At 51.0% G+C, this 25,379-nt stretch overlaps 8 protein-coding genes across 8 annotated transcripts; 1 reads left to right on the forward strand and 7 right to left on the reverse strand.

The window, feature by feature from the left end:
• Positions 1-4,138: 4,138 nt before the first annotated feature.
• On the forward strand, positions 4,139-6,540 carry flbA (developmental regulator FlbA; the record flags this gene model as incomplete). The annotated part of the gene is made up of 4 exons (XM_025708477.1): positions 4,139-4,858; positions 4,965-6,093; positions 6,152-6,339; positions 6,394-6,540. The coding sequence occupies 4 exons, from the start codon at positions 4,139-4,141 to the stop codon at positions 6,538-6,540; spliced, it is 2,184 nt and encodes a 727-aa protein (XP_025568387.1).
• A 2,600-nt stretch (positions 6,541-9,140) lies between these two features.
• Positions 9,141-10,634, reverse strand: BO88DRAFT_328760 (CDC73 C-terminal domain-containing protein; the record flags this gene model as incomplete). The annotated part of the gene is made up of 2 exons (XM_025702573.1): positions 9,141-9,881; positions 9,948-10,634. The coding sequence occupies 2 exons, from the start codon at positions 10,632-10,634 to the stop codon at positions 9,141-9,143; spliced, it is 1,428 nt and encodes a 475-aa protein (XP_025568388.1).
• Positions 10,635-10,894: 260 nt separating this feature from the next.
• Positions 10,895-12,452, reverse strand: BO88DRAFT_440024 (putative MFS monocarboxylate transporter; the record flags this gene model as incomplete). The annotated part of the gene is made up of 4 exons (XM_025709755.1): positions 10,895-11,632; positions 11,686-12,048; positions 12,114-12,214; positions 12,269-12,452. 4 exons carry the CDS (start codon positions 12,450-12,452, stop codon positions 10,895-10,897), a joined length of 1,386 nt encoding a protein of 461 aa, XP_025568389.1.
• A 97-nt stretch (positions 12,453-12,549) lies between these two features.
• On the reverse strand, positions 12,550-13,591 carry BO88DRAFT_431131 (nuclear transport factor 2 family protein). The gene is made up of 2 exons (XM_025709285.1): positions 13,263-13,591; positions 12,550-13,172 (listed from the first exon to the last, which is right to left on the reverse strand). The coding sequence occupies exons 1-2, from the start codon at positions 13,447-13,449 to the stop codon at positions 12,664-12,666; spliced, it is 696 nt and encodes a 231-aa protein (XP_025568390.1). The 5' UTR covers positions 13,450-13,591; the 3' UTR covers positions 12,550-12,663.
• Positions 13,592-14,749: 1,158 nt separating this feature from the next.
• Positions 14,750-15,068, reverse strand: BO88DRAFT_17090 (uncharacterized protein). The gene has a single exon (XM_025701659.1). The coding sequence runs from the start codon at positions 14,957-14,959 to the stop codon at positions 14,792-14,794; it is 168 nt and encodes a 55-aa protein (XP_025568391.1). The 5' UTR covers positions 14,960-15,068; the 3' UTR covers positions 14,750-14,791.
• BO88DRAFT_17103 (putative PHD finger and SET domain protein) lies at positions 15,069-18,098 on the reverse strand. Its single transcript, XM_025701663.1, has one exon. It carries the CDS (start codon positions 17,944-17,946, stop codon positions 15,178-15,180), a length of 2,769 nt encoding a protein of 922 aa, XP_025568392.1. The 5' UTR covers positions 17,947-18,098; the 3' UTR covers positions 15,069-15,177.
• Positions 18,099-21,768: 3,670 nt separating this feature from the next.
• BO88DRAFT_328896 (putative proline permease) lies at positions 21,769-23,292 on the reverse strand (the record flags this gene model as incomplete). Its single annotated transcript, XM_025702581.1, has 1 exon — positions 21,769-23,292. The coding sequence occupies one exon, from the start codon at positions 23,290-23,292 to the stop codon at positions 21,769-21,771; it is 1,524 nt and encodes a 507-aa protein (XP_025568393.1).
• Positions 23,293-23,523: 231 nt separating this feature from the next.
• On the reverse strand, positions 23,524-25,286 carry BO88DRAFT_400266 (putative nuclear pore protein (SEH1)). Its single transcript, XM_025705518.1, has 3 exons — positions 24,899-25,286; positions 23,985-24,822; positions 23,524-23,916 (listed from the first exon to the last, which is right to left on the reverse strand). Exons 1-3 carry the CDS (start codon positions 25,079-25,081, stop codon positions 23,810-23,812), a joined length of 1,128 nt encoding a protein of 375 aa, XP_025568394.1. The 5' UTR covers positions 25,082-25,286; the 3' UTR covers positions 23,524-23,809.
• Between the last annotated feature and the right edge of the window lie 93 nt (positions 25,287-25,379).

Consider the following 25,379-nt stretch of genomic DNA (forward strand, 5'->3'; position numbering starts at 1 on the left):
GAGCAATCCCAGACGATGATTGATTGTCATTCCCTTCGAGTTACGCTGCTGTAGCTAGCCGGCTGGGGCGCACGTCAGACGCAATCCTGCTGCGATCAGACCTTCGACGTCCGGGGGTTTAGGATGAGCCTCAGGATTTGAAAAGGATCAGGAGGATCGAACTGTGTGTTGGCAGGATCGTCTCTTCCTGAGCCCCTTGTCCTTCATATCCTTTGTTTCTTTTAGCTTGATGGGGGGCCCTTTTAACTTTGTGGCGGACTGCCAATGGTCGTGACAAGCGCACTGACAGCCTGCTTTGGGTATATGATGAGAGCTTACTACTGTATAGCCGTATTCAGACGCTGCCCCCATTTTGAACTGGGACTTGTGGTAGTGGTGGTGGTCAGTGTAGCCGCAGTGTACATTGGTAATCCTGGTCGAAAATTCCCTAGTGGCCCCTTTAAGGATAATCAGGAATTGGACCGCACTTGTGAACCTTGTTGGCGTCCTAAGTCCCAACATTGAGAGAGATCTGGAGATGGGCTGGAGAAAGTTGAACTAGTAGTAGGTTGGAGGATAGGCCCCAGCAGATCCTCGATGTATGTCATAGCGGTACTACTTTTACGGAGGCACCTACTACCTATTTCAGACATATTCTCAGGGTTTATGACGTGATGCGACAGTACTAGTAGGACACGGAGAATTGCTGTGAGCAATAGCTTGTCAGTTAGCCATGCGATTGACACCGTAAGTGATGCCAAAAAAAATGAGATACAACCAAGAGTGCCATGATTTGGCGCAAGACGGGACGGCCAGGTCCAAGAATGAGGATGATTGGGCTTGGACCCCGAGAAAGAGGATACATAGTTTCCCTCTGGAATGTGAGTTGCGAGACACACCGGCGGGCGAGGCCAAAACGGCCGACAGCCAAGCCGCCCGAGCAACCCAAACCAGCCGCCAGCTTTTCTCCACGTGTGTCCACGTGGAACCGCATGGGTCTCGGTTAGGACAGAAGGCAGGAAAGAATGCACCTGGAAGAGTCGTGGAAGAGCGGGAGATGCATCCAAGAAGTAAAAAAAAAAAAGGCGAACGAAAGAGGCATCGGCTGTTGTTAGTTTTCATCCACGCGAAGTAAATCAAAAAATACGAGTGCCATCAGAACTCAGCCACACGGGAAGCCATCTGGTTTGTTCTGCTCCACCGCGTCTATCTATCTGGGTCCTCGTACCCTTTTCTTTTTGGGATACTACGTAGGCAGGGTGCTTTGTAGGCATATTCTGAAACTTGATCGGCTCGATCACATTATTGAGCAGTGATCTGGCAGGGGTTTCGCTGCTGGCAGCTCTGGATGGCTGGCTGCCTGGTCCGACCGTGTTAGGACTGGTCGATAGACTTTCATCATATGCAGCATTGTAAATAGTTCCGTTTGTCACACTGGAAAAGTTGACTCCTCCAACTGTAGACTAGAGAATTAGGATTGATGTATCGTTCGCATGGCTTCTCCCCTCCCCCCAAAGGCCCTAAGAAGACAGGGGGCCTGAGGCCACGAATCCAGACATCAACATAAATACTGATCTGCATCAGGGAATTGCTTGGTTCGCTTGGTTCGAATCAGAACCCAACAAGGTTTTGCTCGGGCGGGATACCCACGTGGGCGAAAGGAAGGTTTACTACAAGAAAACAAAGATAAGAGGGGCTTGTGAGGCTGCCAACCAGTACGTACTATGCCGTAGATGGGCAATGATTGGTGGCTATGATCGCCCGTGTAGGGGAAGGGGAAGAAGGAGAGGAGAGTTCAGATGGGGGGGAATAATGTATCAATCATTGACGGGGATAGCACGCTGGGTGAAGCCTAAACAGCAAAGCCCGAAACGCAGCACCCAATGCATCCAGGGCCCAAAATCCAAGGCCGATGATGAGGTGATGGGTCGTCCGGGCTGGGTCGGGGGTGGGGAAAAGGTTGGAAGTCGGTGTTCGCCAGCGTAAAAATGGCGAGCAACTTGAGTCTGGTACTAGTGGCGGGCTAGTCCCGATTAAGCAAGAGCCTGCCTGCAAGTGTTCGTTACGAGACTCTGTGACTGGCTGCCGTGACTTGGAGATTTTCCGGTCATGACTCAAGGATGATCGTTACTGCTTGAAGGCCGCCGCAGTCTCTCCAGTATGGAAGCCTGCTTGCTGAAGAAGGAAGGTGCTTGGTAACGTGACGGGCTTGGCGCTGCTGGCTTGCTGTTTGGTCTGCCTGGAGGTATCTTTGGGTGTACAGACCGAGCAAAAGCGTGTCTGCCACGTTTTTTGCCTGCTCGCATCTGCCCCTGTTCCGTTTGACTGGAAAGGGACAAACGTGCTTTGACCTGATGTATGTATGTATGTATGTATGTATGTATGTACAGACCAGGTACACAACCTGTCAGCTCAGGCTCGGAAGATGATGCTCAAGTACTCAACCGAGCTTACCAGAGTCATATCTCCTCGTCATATGATAAGAGATACGGTGGGAACTTCTGAGATGCACATTACTAATGGTCCCAAGGCAGATAAACCAATAATGTCGCATCACTTCGATTGCTGTGCAGCAATTACTACTTACTACTTAGTCCATGTTGAGGATTAATGCCATTTGCTTGTTTGCTTGCTCCAGAATTCTTCTGACAGCTCTCTATGCCTATATGATCTACCGCTCAGTTCTTCTTCCATACATTTCGGGTATTATATCCACCAGTCAATCCGTTGCTGCGTGTCTGATGATGGGGGTGGATTTATTATACAGCGAACACAGCGCGATCTGGTTGAAACCCTCCCCAGGCGTAGATTTCGCTGATCATCCGACGCCAGCGGTTTTGGAAACCGGCCCACTTTGGAGGAAGTGGTTGAGACGGAGCAAAGTAATGTATCTCTGAAAACGATACAGTATGTGACAGAGCTTACAATACGCAGGGATACGGACCGGGAGAGTAAGATGGCCCTGGTTAAGTTACCTTCACCGTTCGGGGATCTCCTTGCATCAAACCATGACAGGGAAGGGATGAAGTCTGGCAGCAAGAAGGAGAATTAACTTATAACTCAATTCTACATATTGAATATGGCCCCCTTCTTCCTGTCAGACGCGGAGAATGGGCCCCCAAAACCCGCTTAAGAAATAATCAACGAGAAAGGAAGCGTGGCTAAGGGAAAGGCCTGCAGGTTCGGGGCGGTCGCCTGTAGGAACCTTACCTTACCCAAGGTAGCCTTTCCGGAGGGCAATACCCGTACCATCCCATCCTATCCCACCCATCCCACCCTGCCGGACTCTGCAGGGAAGCCGACCTCTGATCGCCCCAAAGGACGATCCGTCCACCTTTGCCCTTGGCCCACGTTGTCTGGTGCATGAAACCGTCCGCGTGCACAGTGGGTCAAGAATGACAGGCCTGATTCTTCACGCCCCTGGAGACCCTCTTGAGCAGCCGCTGTTCACTTGGCTTTCTGCTCATCTTTCCCTCTTTTCCCTTCCCTTCCCTTCTCATTCCTTCCGCTGCTTCTGCTCCTCTCTCGCTCTCTTGCTCTCTCTCTCCCTCCCTCTCTCGCTCACTCGCTGTAAGGGATCCATCCGGTAGCATCCACCCTGTACCAAAAAACCACTTCAGATCGTACTCCAACTTCTTAGAAGTCAAACAGTTTGTTAAGTCACTTACTGTTTGTACAAATACCTGACTAACACTCTACCCAAATTCCCCGCTTGCTCTTTTCGTCATTGAGTTTGATTTTATTCCATTTTTCAATTTCTTACAATTTTTTTTTTTTCCCTGAATTTTTTTTTTTCTTCCCAATTTCTGCCGTTGCCCTTTTCCCAATTATTCCTGGGTCTGTTTCCAAACTGACTTTGAATTTTGGGTCAAGACTTTCCTTCACTCAAAGTGGAATTTTACCTCGTGTTTTATTTCATTATTATTTTATTTTCCCTTCTCTGATTTTCCTTATCCATACATACACCCACCCCTCCACCTATCTTTTTTTTTTCCTTTCCTTTTTTTTTTTTTTTTTCTCCCTTGACCCTCTTTCACCCTTTTGGAAATATTTTTTACCCAATTTTTTTTTTTGCCCATACCCATACCCATACCCATACATACATACAAAGCCCCCCCTCTTCTCTTTTCTCCCACTCCGTCTTGGTTCGCACTATTCAATGCCAACCATATCCTCCGCTCATCTTGACCAAGACTCTCCTCCTTCCTCTCACCTTCTTTACTCTCAATCTCCCCCATCTGTTGATCCTATCCCGGTCTCTACCTCCCCGGTTGAAACTCGCCCTCGTACTGCTTCCGCTCCCTCCCTACAGCACAACTCCGCTCCCTCCGCTGTTGTCGCCCCCTCTCAACCCGCCACTACTACCACCACGACCACCACTACCACCAACAACAACCCAACCGGATTCACAGGCTCAGTAATTGGATCTATTTCACGTCGCAATCGCCGTTCATTTGCTGCGTTAGCTCGTGAAAAGACTTCCAACGCCCTTGCGAACCTTTCCTCCATAGGAGCGCCGAATTACCCCCTCCGCTCCTCTGCCTCATCGGGAAGCCTGTCGAAACATTCGCGCAAGGCCTCGCAGGTCAGCGTCAGCGAAGCGCCAGGTGCCACGCCGTTAACTCCGCCATTGTCGGACGGTAGCGCCAGTAGTGAACGGTCCAGTCCCGCGCCCTTCGACGCCGCTACTAGCCGTTCTTCCCCGGCCGTGGTTGAACAACAGACCAGTTCTGTTGAGAGGCGCCGTTACACCCTCCAGCGTGCCCCGTCCCCACTTGAGCAACTACCCGAAGTCGGACCTACCGTATCTCCCGCCAAGATGCATCAAACATCCTCGCGGTTATTGCGTATGACGGAGGATGACCGTCCATTCACAAAGGTAAGGTGACCCAATTGTGCGCTAAAGTGGCCGACAGGGCGAGAAGTAAAGAGATGCCTGGGACCATACACAAGGGCGGTAATTGTTAACACAAGTGGTCTCTTAGGATTTCATGGACTTGTTCTCGACATTGATGGTCAGCTTGAAACTGGATTCGCATCGTGTGCGGTTTACGAAATATGACCACTCCTTCACCTCGGAAGAAGCCATCAACAATCTCGGCTCTCTCAAGTTCTCCCAGTCGAACCGTATGCCCGACCCTAAAGACCCTTCGCGTATCGTTACAACCACAACGACTACCACCTTCTCCATGGCCAAGGAAATGGCTCGTTCAGTATGTCAGCGTTTTGTCGATGCCCGCTTCATCGAGGCCGTGGACGGCAAATCGGCACAAATATTCCCGTTGAAGGGCGCCTTGTACCAGCTTACGCCGAAGGGAATCAATATTTTGCAAAGATTCTGCCAGAGGAACGGTATCACTGCCCGCCATGTGATTGACGTGCTGGAGTCGCCCCGCAACACGATGCAATTGGTCAACCTGGAGCGCGACACCGATACAGACAAGCTGTCACACGATCGAGCGACTATTGAGGTCATCTTCCGCCGGTTTGCGGGGCAGGATGGTCCTAACGTGAAGAGCAGCATCTCTACTTCAGATTCGGATTCCCTGAGTGATTACTCGAACGGCTTGGTTGGTGTGAAGATGGCGAAGGAGCGCAAGATCAACGACAAGATTGTCATCAACACGTTCACCGGAAAAGCTGCGGTCGATTGGTTGATGGATTGTTCCACCACAATTGAGCGCCGTGAGACCGTTCTCATTGCCGAGCTTTTCGTCAAGTACGGCTTGATTACGATGCTGCAGGAAGACCGCTTTATCAACCAACCAGATGACTCGATAGTTGCGTTCCAGCCTTCGAAGAATGCGATCTACGGCATCACGGACCGGGGCCAGCGAGTTTGTGGGTGGATCGCACGGGACAAGTCTCGTGAAACCACCATGTACGACAACCGTGGCATCCCGAAGGACTCCAACAATGCCCGTTTGAACCACATCCTTCACGACCCTGCCCTACGACTCCTGTTCCGCGAGTTCCTCCGCTTTTCCCTCTGTGAGGAGAACCTGTCGTTCTACCTCGACGTGTCTGAATTCACTTCAGCCTACCACAAGGCAGAAAAATTGGGCACATTCAGGAAGCCGGATGCTGTCCGCGAGACACTGGCTGCAGCATATGGTAAGCGCTCTCAATGACAGCAATTTTTCTGCGACTAGCAACTAATGAACCTGAATAGGTCTCTACAATGCGTTCCTGGCACCGGGATCCCCTTGCGAGCTTAACATCGATCACGCGCTGCGCAACAGCCTGGCAAGCCGCATGACTAAGGCCGTGGGCGACGATGAGTCGATGCTTAAGAGTCTGCAGGAGGTGGTGCATCTGTTTGAGATGGCTCAGACCTCGGTCTTTAAGCTGATGTCAAGTGTAAGTTTACCTTGTAACAATTTGGCACGAACGGCAAAAGCTAACCCGCAATAGGACTCTGTTCCCAAGTTTCTGCGTGATCCGAAGTGTGCCAGCATCCTTCAGGAACATGACGTTGACCTGATTGGTGCCCCCCGGGCTTACTCGCCCACGCCCGCTCCAGTTCCGGAGCGCTCGGCGAGCCGCTCAGCACGGTCATGATAGGGGCAGCATGTGTGTCATGCAGGGATCCCAATCCTGTCCGAACAGGCCTTCACCTTGGTGATTACTAAAAGATCTGACGGCACGTGGCTTGCTCTCGGACTTCGCCGATCCAAGATGAAACACTCTTACTGCACAGCGCGGTGTTAATTGACGGAACGACTTGAACATGATTTTACTTTTTGGCTTGATCCGAGTTGCCAGTCCGATGTCGACTAGGCACCGGTCTAGCCAACACACCTTCCCACCAAAAGCTTGGGAGCACTCCCAAACCTTCTGACACGACATGATACACGTTATGCGTCTCCGATACGAACGCTCTTCCGTTTCTATAATCTCTTTCTCTTCAATTGCCACTTGGTCCCCGCCTACGCCGCTTGCCATTGACGACAGGCATTCCAGGGGGCTCCCAAGTTCGCACGACCAATGACAGACGTTACGATCTATGGATCATGTGATAGAGATGCCGGAACTGAACCATTTTAATACACCGATTCCTTTTCTACCCCCTGTTTCTTTTTCTTTTTTCTAATTTCCTTTTATACATCTGTGAACCGCGACGCATGGACGAAGACTGAAGAGGAGAAAGGCTGAAACACGAGAAGTATTCCAGCATTAGAGAGGCGTTTTAGTACTCGGTTCTTTTTCCCTTTCTTGTTTGCATCATATCCGCATGATCTTTCCTCTCAAGATTTCCTATATCTCTCTTTCTTCCGGTCTTCTTTTCCTTTTTCCTATATATGTTATTTCCTTTGTTCCGAGTTGATGTGTATGTTGTCATACGTCCCCTGCATCGAGCATGGATACGCGCATTTTGATTTGCATTTTCAGGGTACAGCGAGTGTGGCTTTTTCTACTTAACCTATCTACCTGATTGAATATGCGAGGGATGTCCTCTCGCGATCAGAGAAATCTAAAGAACAGAAATAAATCAATAAATATTCAGAGACATGATCTACTTCCACACTTTAGGCAACAATGGTAACATCCGTATTCAGTAGACAAAGATAGTAGATCAACGAACCCTTCTCCGCACTTCAGTACTTAATCCTACCCGACCAGATACCCAACTACGGAGTACCTACTAACTAACTAACTAGTACCCAAAAAGGCAATCAATTCGACTCCCCCCGACCCCAAACTGCCAGATCTCGTATTCATCGATCAGACATTCGCTAATAGTATACATACCTGTCACTATACTATACTATACTATACTACAGTAATAAAATTACCATAACATACAATCTTACATGCATACACACATACATACATACATACCTAGTACCAAAAAAAAGAGAGTAAGCTAAATGCGCACGCACGCACATGGCTGACACGTGGTTTAAGTTAAACACGAGATGATGATGCTGATGTGAACATAGAATATGGGGGCCATGTGACTAACCTACATACATACATAGCTAACTACTAGCTTGACACTAACGGGAATTACATTCATGAGTTAAGGTATGAATTTGGAGTCAGTGTCAGACCTGAATGGGTAGGTAGTTCGTTACTACGTGCTTGGCTGTGGTGTATTGTGTATTGATGGGTATATTTGCTTTATTCTTCTTCACTCTTTGCTGTGTTTCTGAGAGGTGTAGGTTTATCTACCTAATTTGTATCTATTGCATGTGTGTATATGTATGTATGTATCTGCTGGATTATACTACTAGCAGAAGGTAATGTTATTCCTTATCTATGGAAGTACAAGCAGTAAGTACCGGTGATGAAGATGTGGAGGGTACTACGACGATGTATGTATTGTAGTATGATGATAATAATTGAATGAAATAGAAGTAGACAGTAGGTACTAGATACTAGCGAAGTGAAGTAAGTATCTCTATTCGAATTGTAAAGATATACCATTTATAGCCAAAGTTTAGGTAAGTTGAAATGTCATAGACAAGATAGTAATAATAGAGAAGATGTAAAGTAAAAAAGGGGAAAAGTAACGCAACGCAACGCCAAAAGAAGAAATTGACACCGATACAATACATACATACATACGCCTGTGAAAAAACAACTAACTAGCTAGGTAGCATGATATGCAATAAGTAGAAATAAGGAAAAAGGAGATGGAGGTGAAAAGATCAACATAGTAGCTGGGGTTCGCTTGTTTCCAATGTCCGGAGTTAACTCCGCATTCGGGAGGGCGCAATTTCCGAGCCAAGCAGGATCGGAGTTTATTCTCTTTTTTGGGGGCTGATATGGCATGGCATTCCATTTCATTGTCAGGGGGCATGTTTCTTTCTTTTCTTGGTTTCTCTTTCTGCTGTTGATCTTGCGGCTTTACCGGCAGAGCCGAGTCTGCCAGGAGGTAGGTAGGTAGGTAGGTGGATAGGTGGTATTGATACAGGATCCCCGTGAGAACCAATAGAACAGGTCCGTTCGGCGCGAAGGCATAAAGTTTGACGGAGGGCAAACTGCAAAGAGTATAGAGTGTATGAATGATTGAAACGAAGTGTGTTTCGAATTATCCCTCAACGTCGCTGCTCCTGTTCGCACGGACCGATAGGTCTAATTTTGGGATTTGGGGGCATGATGAGAGGAGGGAAAAGTGAAACATGACACACGCACACGCACACGGTGGGTAGTTTCTACTTTGATCCCCAACCTCGGAGTCTCATTCCCTCTTCAATCGCCGTCCAGATCCCCTCAACTACTTCCCGATCACGCCACCGGCCCGCCCCGTGGACTCCTCCCTTCTCGTCCCAGCGCTCGACCGCGTAGCTCTGCACGCCTCGGCCCCAGCTCTTCACTTCACGAGGGATATCCTCTCCACGCCATCCGACATAAACACCCGTGGCATGCTTGAAGAGCTCCGGCGGCGAGGACCACTTATATGACTTGAACTGCCAGGTCTGACCTGTCGTGAACACGGCAACCAAACGCTGCCAGTAATCCGGCCGGAAGTTGGCTGTGCTATCGACCAGGATAAAGCGGGTAGGTTTCCGGGACGTGACCTGCGAGGAGCTGCCACCACCGGGGCGGAGAGAGGAGCTGGACGGATCCGCGTGCATGCGGAGCGGGCGGGAGATGTAGAGGATATTGGAGTTCGACATGGAAAGAGTAGGGTGATCGGGAGGGATGAAGACGCCATCCTGCAGGAAGGAGCGCACATTGGACATGCGGATGAGCGATGAGGCCGAGGGCGAGAGGAGAATGATGGGATCTTGCGTCTTGCTTGCCTTCCGTGGCTGGGACAGGCCGGCCGACGGCGAAGGCACCACCATGGATTGCGGCTTGCTGCCAGCTTTCACACCAGCAGGGTATTGTCCCGGCCGTGAGCGGTTGCGTCCGAGCATGGATTCGGCGGTTTTGCGGACGTGAGAGAAGTCCTACAATGATCCCTATTAGCACACTGTGTATATAGTCTTCCCTTCTTCCCCTTTGCGTAAACCTACCGTCGGCTTAATCCCCCGTAGCACACTATTCCGATCCCCCATCTTGCGCTCCCCATTATAAATCTCCTGCAACCTAGGATCGATAACCTTAGCCGCCTTACCCTGCTGAGTCTGCGCGGCAGCACCACCTCCAGGAGCACCACTCGGCACAGCAGAAACACCACCCGCAGCCCCCGAAGCAATATTCGCCGACGCCTGTGCCTGAGCAGCAGCCGAAGCCGCGGCGGCAGCCGCAGCAGCGGCACCCTCCAACGGCTTGATATATTCACTCTCATCAGACGCGCCCTCCAACCAAGTCAGAAGATCCAAGCGCTCGACGAAAACGAGGTTCTGGACTTTCTCCTCCTCCTCGCCTTCCTTGCGCTCCTTCTGCTTTAGCGATTCATTAAGCTCCTGTGCGGAGGCAATGTACTCTGGAATGGCGACATCTTTCTTCTGCCACGCGAAGAAGATACTGCGGAGGTCGACGGCGGAGTCGGACGAGCTGGAGACGAAGCGGGTAGGTGTTGTGAGGGGGATTGTTTGTGGGAGGGGATGTTGGAAGTAGAGATGGGTGGCTTTTGCGAGGTCGTCGGTCGCATTTTGGTCGGAGAGGTCGCTGGAGGTTGTTGGCGTGGGGAGGTTGCCGGCCGCGATGGCGCGACGGAGCGAGAGGAGAGGATCTTGCAGGGAGGGATCGGTGGCCATGGTGGCGTGTGTGGATGTGAATGTGGAGGACTGGTAGATGATGCTACCGCTCCGGGAGTTTGAAATTGTGTGCTGGAAGTTGAGCAATGGATGAAGTTGGGGGAGGTGTTACTCGTAGCTTTCGAGATGCGCAGGAACTGCGGAGTGCACGTGATCTCGTCCGCCCTGTACATGTTTATTTGCGCGGAACTTAATCCAACCTCTTCTGAATAGGAATTTCTTTCATGATTTGGGTCATTGCTATTATTTCGTGAATGGAGTTATTTACACAAGCAGAGTTGTCGGTGATGCCACATCCAGCTCCATCCTCCAAAAATAGCTGTCACGCCAGTGAATAGAATCAATGCCCCGTAGTCGGTGGTATACCCGATCTCTCCGTTTTCTTGCCCGGTGATGGAGCCCCGCTGCATAAGAGCTGAGCTCAATGGGCCACTAATGACGCTGCCAATGCCTCTTCCACCGGCTAATAGCCCGAACACTAATCCGGTCTCCAGCGAGGGAACCTCGCGCTTGACTTGGGTGAGCACACCTGACCAAGTGGAACTGAAACCCCCAGCAAAGAACCCGTACGTGATGGAGAAGAGAACCAAGAGGGCGATGGCGGCCTGTGGGAAGCTTGCAGATGGGGATGAAGTTGACAGGCCCCAGAACAACAGGACAGACATTCCAGAGCCTACGGAGGAGAGTAACATGATATTGCTGACGGCGAAGCGATCACAAAGAGATCCCAAGACTATTCCACCTACAACAGATGTGGCGTTGAATAGTGCTACTAGGAGAGTCCCCGTGGTGTCTGAAAGGCCAGCTGCGGTTGTTGTGTACGACGGTAAATACGTGCTGGGCAAGAAGTAGCCGAAGCTCTGGATGATGTTCCCGAGCTGGAGCATCCAAAACGTCGCTAATTTCAAGAAAGCGAGATTCAGAGGCTGCGGAGTGGTAGATGGGGCTGGAGGGATCCGTGGCCTGATGAAAGGAAGGGTCACAGCAAGCGTGAGTAGCTACAATACCTAGTCAGTTTTGAATAGAATTGTGGGATAAGCAGACGACTGACCGTGACTACCGTCCAAGCCCTTAGAGTCGTCTTCGCTCCAAACCGGTCAAGACAGGCACTCGTCACGAAGGGCAGAGCTACGCCGCAGATGCTCTTACCAGCCCACATGATTCCATATGCGAGACCTTTGCGGCGAACAAACCACTGATCTAGATAGAGTGTAGTAGGACTGAAGACAAGGCCATTTCCAAGGCCACAGATCACGCCCTGCGTCACAATCATCTGCCAGACAGTTGTGGCGAAAGAAGACAGCAGAGAGCCCCCGACACTGAGGGCTAGTCCGACAAACGCACAGGACTTTGGCAGATGCGGGTAGCGGGTCAAGAGCGTAAACGTCACAGGCGACAGAAGATAGAGGATTCCCTGTATGAAGAGAAACGTGTCAGCCATATCGAGGTGAACATAATGATAACAACAGGCAAGATCACCGTTGCCGTGGTCCCCATGATTGCCAAACCTCCTTTACCTCCCTCGAGGTCATTATGCGTCTCAAAATATTCTTGGAAGATACCGGCAACGAGAGAGAACCCTGGTGTCCCGAATGAGCAGTCATGTAGCTACAGTTGGGTAAATTAATGCGCACCCCAGACCGGCAACTGAATCAAACAGCACGAGGCGAGTATCAACCAGGCACCTTTGCCCTGGTCCACCGGTGGCAGTGGGACTTGCTCAAGTTCATGACGGGGGGAGCTGTTGGACTCTTCAATGGACGGATGAGAAGATAATGGATGTTCAGACCTTAATTCGGTCAGTTCATGAGACGCCATGTCTGAGAGTCGATAATTCGCATAAAACTGATAAGAAAAACAAAGAGAAGATAGAAGGATGATGTCTGAGTAAGTGGATGACTACCCCGCAACCCCTCAAGCCTCAGCATGAACGAATCATAACTAGTCTTCATAATCGTAACGATCATCATGATTATTATCCTCATACCAAATGACTATATACAATTGATCTTCCATCATTCCATCAAATTTACACAGGAATCCCCAAAGTCTCCTTAATATCCTCCCCCCTCAACCATTTCTCCATAGCCTCATACATCCCCCGGAACTTATCATTATCCTCCATCGTCGGCAAATCCAACTTAATCTTATGTCCCAATCTCGCCTGAGAAGCACCCAGGTACCTATATCCATACGGATACGGCTTAAGCTCCTCTTCCGAGAAATCGGGCACATGCTTGCCATCCACGGGCATGATCTTATCCTTCTCATAGAACAAGCGCTTGTAATGGACCTTCCACCCGGCTGGATCCTTCTGACACCACATGATGAAGCGGCAGTCACATTCAACATCAAACTCAATGCCATCAAAAGAGAAGCGCTGCGTGATGGTGGCCTTCATTTTTCCGACGGCACGGCCGGTCTCGGAGTTCAGCTCGACGAGCGTGCCGTTTTCGCGGTGCATAATATGGTCGCCGTTTCGACGGCCCTTCTTGGAGACTTCGATGAATTCGTCGATGGGCATGCCGCCGCTCCATGCTGCAGATTGAGTGAATCATATTAGTGAGATGTTTTTGATGAGAGGCTTAAGATATGTAAAGAGACAAAAAGACAACGATGAGAACTCACTGGTAAAGATGTAAGCCTGTTCGGCGAAACAGTTTCGGTAGTGAGCCCATTCAGAAGCATCTCGGTATACCGGCCATCCCTTCAGGAGCTCGGTGACACAGAGCCGATCCAAGATCTCTTCCGTAGTGCCATTGATGTGGCTGTGGATGGTAGGTTGAGGATCTTCAGCGGTAATGTTAACGACCATGATGTATATGAAATGCTAAATATAGATCGGCAAGAAGAAAGGAATGCTTTGTATGGAAGGAATAGTAGTGATTTTAGAAATTGTTTGAATCAACCACGAGCCATCTAGGGCACCAGCACGAGACTATATACTTCTTTCATCGTTGTGATGGAATAGTATTTGCCTGCCTGTCTCGGCAAACCCGAAAGCCGACAGTCAACCTTGTCCTTGATGTCATCCGATGGGAATGATATCAGGCAACCAACGAGCCGGCCTCGTCATTCGCAGTGGGCCGGTGGAGCCCGGATAGCGTCTAGATGAGCTTGTCTGGACACCCATTCCAGACTGATCATTAGTACTATGCAAGATGTCCATAAGTACTACTGTCCGGTATCCCGAGTCAGCATGATAACCGGTATCTCTCAGCCTTGCTCAAGTCATTTCTTGTACTAATAATTAACGAGAACGTGTTATTGTCATCATCTTCGACGGACAAATACTCAGCCGTACCTCAAATCCATTGCAAGATAAGCAAGGTAGCATACTCTTGATGCTGAGGATCAGTCCATTGGAGCGGCTTATAGCTATTCCTCTCTACCATATCACCATGAAACAACGGAGCCAATAATGACGAGAATTTTCTCCCACACGGCACATTGTGATTCATATTCAGTGTGATGGAGGCGTGGCAGTGGCACCACAAGTCTCATCAACCACTGGTCCAGGGACGGCCGAGACATCGCTGAACACGGCTCCTGCAGCTATGTCGACCCTGGCATACCGAGTAAACAAGGGCTAGACAATAGACTCAACGCTGCGGTGGGTGGCGCAGGCGGGAAAAGTCTCGAGGCCCAAGGCGCGCCTCCCTGGTAATACTTTATCCGCGTCCCGGCCCACGTATCGAGCCAGAGCTATGATGAAAGAGCTGTCGCTTCAAGTCTTGTTTTGATGGGAAAAGAATTGAATGGAAATGGTTGATCATGCGTTGCTTTCTCTTAAAGATGGAGAGCCCGATCGGATTGGAAGAAAAGGTCCCTGCATATCCGGAGCACTTAACCCTCCCGAGCCCATTCTTGGGCTCTCCTTTTTCTTTCATCTCCATATCCCGGTTTCCTCGAAAGCCATCCAAAGCTTATACAGAGCACGATGGGACTGTTCCTGACGTCACCAATATAACTAGGCTTCGGCCCAGCAACGTGTACCTTCGATGCATGCCCTACCTTGACAGCCTTCAGCGCTATATAGAGGCCTTCAGCTACGAAATCAGTGCCACCGATTAACATTCAAGAAGAATTTCATTCGTCATGATCCACTCCGCAGAGCCCGAATGTTCGGCGCTTGGGGAGTCATGTCACAAAATATCCTAGTAATAGAAGAGGAGAACGGAAATAAAAAAGGGAAAAGAAAAAAGTCTGACAGTAATAATGACAATCGTGAAGCAGGCGCTCACATCATGACCCGTAAAGGTCCTCCTGAAAACCATTTCCCATGCCCATAACTCATCCGGAGTATTTCCTTGAACCCGCTCCATTTCCAACACGCCGAATACGCCGGTCAAATCAAAACCGCTCCGCCGGCTGAACGCCTGTCAATTCCCATCGTGTACAAGTCGAAGCAAAAGAAAGAAAAGGGGAATGAAGTAAAGAACAAATTCGCAGAAATTGTTCCACAAAGAAAGTAATCAACGCATATTATATCGTGTAAACCCGACTTCCAGGGGAGTTATCCACATGAGATAGCATCAGATCGTCACGTCGCTGAGGGTATGTGTGAAGTCTGCGTAGCTCCGGGAATATCCTTCATGCTGACATCCTGGGGCCCCCGTTCTGGCTTCGGCACTTCGTCGCCGGTCGCCTTGGCCGCCGCGGAAGAGTTCTGCCCAGCAGCAGCTCCATCACGGCTGGTTGGAGGCGGTACAGGTGGTGTGGGCGGTAGCATTGCGGTAGCCTGAGCTTGAGTCTTCTCAGACGTAGGCGTGGTCATGGTGCCCCGGCGAATGAGATAGTCACCCAAACTGAGTTTCTTTTTCACTGGACTAGGGCCCGCCACGCCAGAAACCGGCGTGGTGGGAATGTGGGGTTGCGAAGTCACATCAGTTGAAGGTGAAGACAACACCGATGGGGCTGTGGACCCTGGGCTGGTGGCCGCAGGGGGCGGGGGTAGCGTTGCGGGGGGCAGAGGAACCCGGAGATCAGTGTTGCGCTGTTTATGCACAATATTACTAGGTATCCGAGCGTTGTGCGCTGCAGTTGATGGCCAAGGGGGCGGTAAGGGCGGCTTGACCGATCCCCTTCCTGATAGGGGAGATGCGTCGAGATGTGTAACGGAATGGGATGGCGAGGTCTCTACCGGCGAATCAACATCCCTCATCTCTGTGTCCTGGTTGTCGGCGGATATGCTGGGGGTTGTGGCTGTTAACGGCGCTGCCTCATTCGGGCTCGTGGAAGTCGGTGAAGAATCAGAATGCTCGAGAAGAGAAGTTCGAGGAGTAACAGGAGACGGGCTGCTTTGCTCAAGCTTGATGCGATCAGAATAGCATCTTTTCAGCAAACGTTGAGTCAAGGGCACGAAACAAGGTCGACGAGGGGAAGGCAGGGAAGGCGAAACCACACCATCGCTAGCATCCGGCTCGGTCTGTATAGCGGAGTCCACGTATTGTGAACGCCCCAGAGGAGACCGTCCAGGTGTACTGTGACTGCCGGATGTTTTGCGCGGTGAGCCATGACGCATTCCAGGAAGCGAGCCCACAGGTCCGCCCGAGGGAGGAGAATATGACTGGCGTTCCCGGGGAGCATGGCTAGATTGACCACTAGCCCGTTTCTTCTTTCTGTGTGATGCTTGGTCCTGCTCCAGTTGTTGGAATTTCTTCTCTGCTGCAGCGATCTTACGCTTGTCTCGAGCCGAAAGTTCCGATTCCCCAAGCAAGAACGCTTCCGTAGGAGTCTGTAAAGTAGGGGTGAGATCCCGACTGCGAGTTTGACCTCGGATGGAGCCCGATGCAGAACGGCTATCGGCCTGATCATCTTCATCAAGGTTCTTAGTGGTCTCACTACCCGCCCGACTTGTGGTTGCAGGCGGAGAGATATTTGCCTTGGGCTTTGTCTTTTTTCGCTTAGCACTCGGCTGTTTCGCATGCGCATCCATCAACTTGGGGTGACGTCGTCGATCAACGCTGGACAGCAAACAGTTCGCGGGCGGGACGCAGGCGCATCCACCAAAGTGGGCGAGGACATTACTGATGCAGATGGCAGGCGCATCGTGCGTGCTGTCACTGGCCTCCTGCTTGACTATACCATTGGTAGACTCAAAGAGTTGAGGATCTAGGTACCACATGGCCGTGATTTCCGAGTCCGCAGCGATGTCTTCCTTTGCAACAAAGCAGAAGTGGTACTCTACCTGATTCGTGATATAGGTTTTCATGGTAACATTCGGCCGGCAGGAGCGCCGCACGTAGCGGAGCACGCTTCCCTCATGTCGACTATCAATGTAGATTGGGAGCTGAGGGTGGAAAAAGACAAAGGGCTCAGGATGACGGAGCTCTTGCCATCGATTACTGGGGTCAAGACAATAGTCCCGTAAGAAACCAAGCTTGCCCGTGATCTCACCGACAATTTCATCTTTGCCGACACGATCGCGAGTCTTGAGGATTTTCCAGGTTGGATGTTGGCCTTCCACCTCAATGCTCGAGTCCGTGATCGTTTCAGTAGACAATGTCGGCCAGCGTGATCTGTCAAGTGTTGCACCAGACCACGTGAAAATTTCTTTTGGGGAGCGCCCATTCGTGATGCGGGTAACAGCTTCCGGCTCCGTGACCCAGGCAGCAAAGTCCGCCGCAAGATGCAGATTCACAAACAGGTTGCTGTCTATGTTGGCATAGTCTTTCCCCTGATCGTAAAGATGAAGGAACTCGTGCGAATACAAAGGAATGGAAGGCCCTGATGCCTTGGTCGGGCTCATGGAGGGTGCTGCCCGCTTGCGCGCATCAGAGGGTAGGTTGGGTGCATTAGACACGGAGCTTACCGACCCCGAGGAACGATGATTGGTTTTGACTTTCTTTGCAAGGGGCTGATCCCGGGCGCTCGATTCCGACCGGTGATGGAAGCCATTTACCTGATCACCACCGTGCTCCTTGACCTTCTTCTTATGACTCTTCGCACCGGACCGTTTCGCTTTCCGGTCACCGCCGTCGTTCTGTTCTCTGAGACGCCTCTGCCGTTCCGTAGCGCGCCGGCCATCAAGGGAACGCGGCTCGCACTCCACGCAGTTATGGACTTCCGGCACATCTCGGCCATGATAGTAGCATTCGATATGCTGCCAGGTTTCGCACCCTTCGCAGAAGACCGTATTACCATCGTCATCCTCGAAAGCGCAGATGCACTTGATGGTATACGGCTCTTCTTCGTCAGGGGCGACCGAGTCAGAAACAGCGCCGTTTACGATGGGCGAGTTCAGAGGGGCGGTGACCGCAGGGGGCTCCGTGGTTGGATGCGTGATGGCGACTGGGGAGGTATCTGTCATAATCCGACAGAATACCCCCTCTTAAGCTGAACAGAGAAAAATGCGCTGTTGAGGGTTCGAAGGGACGAACGGTATTACGGGAACCTGTCAAAACCCAGCACGCATATCAACTGTTGCTCACTGATAGTCGTCGCCTGACCTAGACTCTCACGACAGTCCAGAGTGACAGAAGGGATGGTTCGACCTTGGAAAGACGATGAAGCCAGGTGATGAAGTCCACAATGTGCCACCCTCTTTATCGATGAATGAACCGGAAAGGAACGAGCCCGCGAGGGTAGGAAGGCCGATAGAGGTTGCTCAGCGATGAAAGGATCGTATTACTGCGAAAGATTGTATAGGGACACCAGGTTCGAAAAGGGACAAGTTGAGCGAAGCCTCAGTGAAGTCGTCTTCCTCGGTGGCGCGTGCGACCGTGAGCAAGTAAGAAGTCGAGGATCGGTAGCCGATGATTGTAAGTAGGCGGACGGACCACGAATCGCATGGAGGAACGGATAGGCTGTAAGGAGAGGAAGAGAGTAGAGAAGGTGGAGAGATCAAGGAGGATGACGCTCGGAAGGATGGTCAGCAGTAGGGGGACAAAGACGAGATGAGGAAGACAAGGTCGGGAGGGAACAGGTGAATGAGATGACGGAAAGGTGGGCGAGGGAGGATTAGAGTCGAGACACGAGAAGGTGAATCGGGAAGAGGCGAGGGCAAGCAAGCGAGAGAGGGAGAAAGGAGAGCAGAAGAGAGGAAGCGAGGATCAGAGGGAGGGAGAGCGTAAGAGAGAGAGAGAGAGAGCGAGAGCGAGCGAGAGGCTAAAGCCACGGATGGGCCATTCAAGCGGCGCGTCCAAGACCCAGAGTGAAAAGGGAATGGCGTGGAATTTTTTCTCCCACCCGTCCAGGTTCTGGGGGAGCCGATGTCTGGGATGGTGAGTGCGCTTAGGGAACAGCTTCGACGTGGTTTGCACCTTAACTGCCCTTGCCTATAATTTTTGTCCCTTTTCTTTTTTATCTTGTTCTTTTTTGGGGGGTGGTTTCACCCTTGTAGCCCCCGTTGGGGAAGGTTAATAATCCACACGGCAGAATTGAAGAATGAGGGGGGAAATCGTGGAAGAGCGAAAGGGACAGAACCGACGACGGACAGGCCGGTCGAGGAACGAATTGGAAGCTCGAGGGGACGAAAGGGAGGGGGGGGGGACCATGGGGAACCAAAGGGAAAAAGGCAAGATTGCGAGGCCGGCCGGAAACGAACCCACGCCAAACCCAGGCTGAGCTTCAAGAAGGGGGGGGGAAGAGGGAACCACAAACAGTCCTGAGGCACTCCTGGCCGACCTCAGCTAGTCCTATCCTCTTTTCTTACCTGGCAACAACCCTGGAATAGCCTGGAAACTCTGGCACCCATGGCGAACACCTGAGGGCTCAGGCAGCACTGGAACTGCTGCCTGGGGGGGAACCTCGGGTGGGGAATCCCACTTGTCTGGTTCCGGCAGGAGCAGTGCCTCTCAGCCCCCAATCAGGGTAGACATCATGCCAAATCCCAATTCGGGCATAGCGGGTGGAAATACCAGTCTGACTGTCATCAGAAGGAGAGGCAGAGTCACTCTCCGTCCAGGCACATCCCAGACATCCCCGAGAGGCAAATGGAGTTTCAAGCCCCCAATACCCTTACCCAGTGCCAGCATTGCGAAGGATGGAGTGGAAGACGAAAAAGAAGAAAAAAAGAAAAAAAAGAAAGGACAGACGGAAACAAAATCAAGGGGAGGGAAAAAGCAGACTTCACTTGGCTGTGGATCTTTTAGCAGCACTTTCGGGCCAAAGTCTCGCCTGTCGTAGGTCAGTGAAGCCGCCTTACAACGCATGCATGCGTTGTCTAGCCGTCCTAGCGGTCAGGAAACGATGCAGACGAAGTCAAGAAACAGACTGGTGACATCCCGATAAATATAGAAAAGAAAAGAAAGAAGCAAAGTAAAGCAAAGAAAAAAGATAATGTTAGTCACGGGTGATTTAGTTAGCATCAGAGCAATGTCAAGTGATGAGCAAAAATCAACTGGTTATCTTTGGTCGCTTATTGTACCTGACTCCAGGCGGCAACACCGACGAGCGTCTGCATGCTTCACAGTAAAGCCACGCCGAATTAAAGTGTCCGGTGAAGGATCTGTAGTTCCAGATGAATGGAGAAGTCGTCAAGTCAAATGGTGGAATGAGAGCAAGCCCAAGTCACCGTCACAAGCCCTGGGGGGGATGCAATATCCGAGGATATCATACCCGGGAGGATCTGGTGGGTTGGGGGGAGAGATGAGGAGAAAGTAATGAGAGAGAGGTATGTGACAGAGTCACCGGGGTCCCCCAGAGATTTATGAGGTATCGTCCTCCGTGAAGGGTTGTTCCGGCAGGTTAATGGGAAAAGGGGAGAGAGGGCTGGAAGGGGAACAAAAAGAGGAGGAAATGGTCTGTGAGCAGGACTGATGATCTTGGAAAGGAAAATTGAAATCCGAATCCAAAATCAAAATTGACAACCCGAAAGATGCTGGTTAGTTAGTTGGGGATCCTCCATGGCTTGCTAGCCTCATGAAAAAATTACCCCATTTTACCCGTCCAGTGGGGGGGAAAGATGGGTGGTATTCAGGTATTGAGCATTACGCTGGAGGGAGAGGGAAAGAGGGAGGGAGGGAGGGAGCTGAGGGGGTCGAGAGGCAGCGGACGAGGGACTGAGAACTGCCAGGGAAGGAAGAACAATAATTGACGGACGGGGCAGATCGGGGTCATAAGGACGAAATAATAGTATGATGACGGGCGTGCTCAGATAACATGATCTCGGCCTTGCTCTTTCATAGGAAGGATAAAAGGGGAGTTTTCACGCAAAAGTGGGAGAGAGACAGAGGGGGGGAGCCGTGGCCTAAATTAATAGCGAGCAGGTCGTGTTGGCTGCTGCGACAACTTGCTGTTGTTACTTAACTTAAGTTACTAGTCGGAAGGCTGACCTAAAGCGGTGATGATGATGGCAAAACGACACCCGAAGCATCATCAAATCATCCCATCGCCGTCCACACTCCCTTCCCTGCCCAACTCGTTTGGACATACAGTCTCTTGATGGTTAGAGTATATTGTGGACTTACTATTTCTCATGCTAACGTATACTGATTATTGAACATTTGGTGGTTGAATCTCAAGCCCAATTACTCTGCTCGCTCTCTGATATGTTCTCCTCTCAGTAGACGCAGTATTACTTGGGCGCTACTACTGCAAGTACTAGTGCGTGAAAAATACGTTAGGGGCTGACACGCCGGTTCCCGTGCGTGGCGAACCGCCCCCCCCCCCCGAACAGGGCCTAACTGTATGGATGTATAGTAAGGCCATAGTAAGTCTTTCCCTTTTCCATGTATCGATCCATCTTCGTTAGAAATGAAACGGACTATCTCTACGCCTGCCAAAGTCTCATAGTAGTACCCAGGGATGGTGCTCGCCAGACTTTGATGCCTGTAATTGCAACCTACATATTTCCCTTTTGCTACTAATCCACGTCTTCATTGCCTACTACTACATGCCATTACCAGCAACTACGCCAATCTCCTATAGTTGGCACTTAAGGAGAAGGCTTTAGATGGAAATTGTTGTCCACCGTGGTATTGAATGACCGAGACATAATCTTGAATTAAGCATCATTTATCTAGGAATAAGAATCTCAGGACCGCACAAACAATAATGGCAGAGGCGGCTGGCTCTCCGTGCACTATCAATACAAATTGAGCTGGGAAGGGTAAGGAATCGCGACAGCCAACCCGGACAATTGCTGCAGGCGAGAAATGAGAGTACGAGATAGGTATAAGAGTAGCCTCTCTCAAGGTCCTGGGGGACTCGAGACCGGGGCACTAGATGAAGGTCCATCGCGCTCCGGCCCAAACATTCTCCACCAGCTTCGACGACTGGTCGTCCCATCCTCCGACTTGAGCTTCCGTTGTAGAATGGCAGTTCTCGCTTGGTGACCGAAATAGAGCGAGAGGAACGATAAGATCCCAAGGTACACAGGAATAGCGTTTCTCATCCTCAATTGTGACCAGGACTGGACCGGGAGATCCTCGGACGATGGCGGGGGAAACGCAAGAACGAGAGCATTGGCAATGGGCAGCAAGGTGCAGCCTAGGATCCCAACATATACACCATAGGGCTGGATGCGGGACTGGTGGACCCGAATAAAGCCCTGTTCCTCGGTCTTCCTCCGGAACCGAAGGTAGATGATACTCGAGCAAAGCCATGAGATGGAGCCCGACGTAGTGATAAAGTACATGAGTGAATTGAAAAGGGCCGAGCTGGACTCTGCCAGCGACAGGAAAGCAAACAATGAGAACAGCGCAGATGTCAGTATGGCCACATAGGGCACTTGATACCGGTTGCATCTAGTGAGCATTGCTGGAGCATGTCCAGATTCGGCCAAGGTGTAGAGTGTGCGAGAAGATATGTAGAGGAAAGAGCGTCCAGAGGCGACCGACGAAAGGAATATCAACACGGTCACCAGAATGCGTAACGCGGGGATGCCCGCGCGTATAAAGCCCACCACGAAGGGCGATGAGCCAGCGCCCGTGCCATAGTTGGTCAATCGAGGCTCATCAAATGGACTAACGAAGGTCATCATGAACGTGCTGAGAATGTAGAGGGCAAAGAGATAGCCACTGTCCGTTCGGGCCATGCTTAAGATGCTAGGACCTCCTTCCGTGTTGGAACGCTCAGCCCTCTGAACAGTAATTTCTGGTGTCAGGGTGAAAGAGATCACGCTATATAGAAAGCATTGTAGGAAGCCAAGGAAACGCCCTCCACCGCCGGGAATGAGATACTCGTTCATCGGTCCAGGTTCGTGCCAGTAACGAAATCCTCGTATCGGTGTTCCTGGGATACCTCGGATTGCTAGGAATAGCGAGCAAATTGTCAGCCCCGCAGTAGTGACGATCTTTAATCCCGTGAAAACAGTCTCTGTTCGTTGGAAAGCCCGCTGGGGGAGCATATTAAATAGAAGGATCAGGACTGCGACCATTGCAATTCGGATCGCCATGCTGGGCTCAGGTGTCCACAAACTGAGATTGACCATGGCAGTGGTGATTTCGAAGGGGACCATCATTGCCAAGGAGTACCACCTGAGGTAGCCTAGAGAAAACCCTAGATGGTTGGAGCCATATTCATAGCTGTGAGCCACCATGGTACCGTTGAGCGCAGGTCGATGGGCTGCAATCTCTGCAATGGCTGTTGTCAAGCAGTAAGATAAAAAGAATACCATTACATATGAACCAAGTAATGATGCAGGACCACCGGCAGCCAGAGCTTGGCCGGCCCCAATGAAGAGGCCGGTTCCGAAGGTGGGAATAAGAGCCATGATACGTGGTTAGGGATAGAGGAGGAGAAACAGAGGATGTCGAAGAGGCCTACGAATGTCCTGGTGTTTCTTCTGAGAAGACGAGGCTGCAGGCGTGGTTGCCGAGAATTGGAGCAAAGGGTGCCTCCTTCCTCTTTCGACAAACCACAAGGAATGGGAAGGTTGGCTGGGGAAGCTCCTGCACGTGCAGCAAGGAGTCATCTTACACCAGATAGGCGCTGCGACGCTATACGACACATAGAAATCGATGGGTATCATTGTATGCCAAACAGAGCAAGAATGACTGCAAGGTGAACAAGCCGAGATCTAATCTTCCCATAGCTAGACCGCAACAAACGCCAGTCCGAACAGAAAGAGACAACAAAGAACATCCAAACGAGCAGCAAAGGAAACCCTGTCACGTATCGGGAAAGAGTCAGGGTGTATGGCTCCTGCAGTGCGTAGACGCAGTGGGAAGAGGCTAAGGCTAGGTTGAAACCGGGAGTTCCAGCAATGCAGCAGCACAGTGACTTCGTCTCTATTGACAAGCCATATCGGTTTCAGCGTACTCGAGCCATTCTCCAGACAGGGACTTCTTCCAAAATCGTACAATACCATCATCGCCCGAGGATATGAGGCAGTCACCTGTGTAGAGACTAATTAGAACTGAAGGCAGTCACGATATTTCATTGTTAAAGGGGTCCGCCACTAACCAGCGTATGAGAAGCCAACCTGCCACACGTCTAAATGTTTGCTGTCAATGCAAGCAATTTCCTTGAATGAATGCTTGAACTGAGAATCTGCGGGTGCAGCCCGACTAGACATCGACACAGGAGCACGGCTTGCAAGGGCAGAGCCGATACCTGACTGGGTGGTCGCACGAATTGATGATGACTGCGATGAAGAATGTGCGTGGTTGCCATTGGAAGTCTGTGACCCGGAGCCGGAGGCCGTGGTATACACCTCAAAGACCCGGATGAAGCCATCCTTGCAGCCACTAGCAATGAGGTCATATCCCCTCACTGACCCATTGGCCCAAGAGATGTCTCTCACAAGACCGCCATGTCCCGTCAATTCGATGGCGTGGTAAAAGCGTCGACTTGCATCAGTGCGATAGATCTTAACGCTGTCCATGGCGGCCACCACCAGCGATAGACTTTTGCGATCTGACGAGGGCAATACGGAATGTGTAATGTCCGAAGGATCATGGTGAAACTGCACTTTGAAGCTTGTTTCTTCTCCTCGCTGGGGTGCAGTGCAGACTCTAAATTGATCTAACGGCTGCCAGTCCGCAAGAGTATCGGGGCTTACAGGCTCCATGATCATCAGGTAGCCATCGCGAGTAATAACGGCCATCCAGGATTCCAGATCAATGTTGCGAAAATCGATTGATACAAATGGGTGGCGCTGAGGGGCAGTCATGCGAAAGATGGACCTGAAACGCCGGCCTGAATTGGGGGGTTGCGTAACATCCTCCTGCCATATCTTGCATTTCATGTCTTCACCCACACTGCCAATGTGCTGGCCCGTGAAAGGGCCATTCCAGGTCGCCTGAGTAACAGTTAAAACACAACAATACCAGACCAGATACCAAGGAACCAGGGGCCCCTGCTGTGGGAGTGCTTACATCACGGATCTCCGCGTCATGAGCACGCCAAGTATCTACGAGCTGCCATTCACCGTCTTTCTGGTCCCAGACCTTCATGCGGTGATCAGTTGAGGCTGTGACAATTCGATTGCCATAGAAATTGAATTTAGTGACCGAAACCAGATCTCGATGACCGGCGTCGAAGTCGGCGAATCCAGCCATGGTGGGCGTGTGCGGTATCCCCAATCAGAGACGAGACGATCAAATCAATCAATCAGAGTGCACAAAAACCAGCCTTTAGCCACCAATTTCAGGGAGCAAACATTCAAAGACGCGTCAAAGATCAGGTGCAGAAATCTTAGAGGTGGGGGGTAAAGCCTTCCCCTGATCTATGTAGATCCGGCCTTGCAATCGCCTATAGAATCCAAGCAAGGCGTGCATATGAAAGCGCCGGGATGCGATAGCTTCAGGCAGCTTAGGTAAGGCAGCCACGCCCGATGCCGGTCGGAGCTGTCCTTCA

Source organism: Aspergillus vadensis, assembly GCF_003184925.1.
Source record: "Aspergillus vadensis CBS 113365 unplaced genomic scaffold BO88scaffold_1, whole genome shotgun sequence".
In the NCBI taxonomy this organism is placed as follows: Eukaryota; Fungi; Ascomycota; class Eurotiomycetes; order Eurotiales; family Aspergillaceae; genus Aspergillus; species Aspergillus vadensis.

Excerpts from the sequence above, each read along its gene's own strand:
- BO88DRAFT_400266 (XM_025705518.1), bottom strand. The coding sequence starts at position 25,081 with ATGGCTGGATTCGCCGACTTCGACGCCGGTCATCGAGATCTGGTTTCG. Across the intron at positions 24,823-24,898 it reads ATGACGCGGAGATCCGTGAT|GCGACCTGGAATGGCCCTTT; the intron begins GTAAGCACTCCC and ends ACTGTTACTCAG. Across the intron at positions 23,917-23,984 it reads GGTTGGCTTCTCATACGCTG|GTGACTGCCTCATATCCTCG; the intron begins GTTAGTGGCGGA and ends GTCTCTACACAG.
- BO88DRAFT_17103 (XM_025701663.1), bottom strand. The coding sequence starts at position 17,946 with ATGACAGATACCTCCCCAGTCGCCATCACGCATCCAACCACGGAGCCC.
- BO88DRAFT_431131 (XM_025709285.1), bottom strand. The coding sequence starts at position 13,449 with ATGGTCGTTAACATTACCGCTGAAGATCCTCAACCTACCATCCACAGC. Across the intron at positions 13,173-13,262 it reads ACAGGCTTACATCTTTACCA|CATGGAGCGGCGGCATGCCC; the intron begins GTGAGTTCTCAT and ends CTCAATCTGCAG.
- BO88DRAFT_17090 (XM_025701659.1), bottom strand. The coding sequence starts at position 14,959 with ATGGAGCGGGTTCAAGGAAATACTCCGGATGAGTTATGGGCATGGGAA.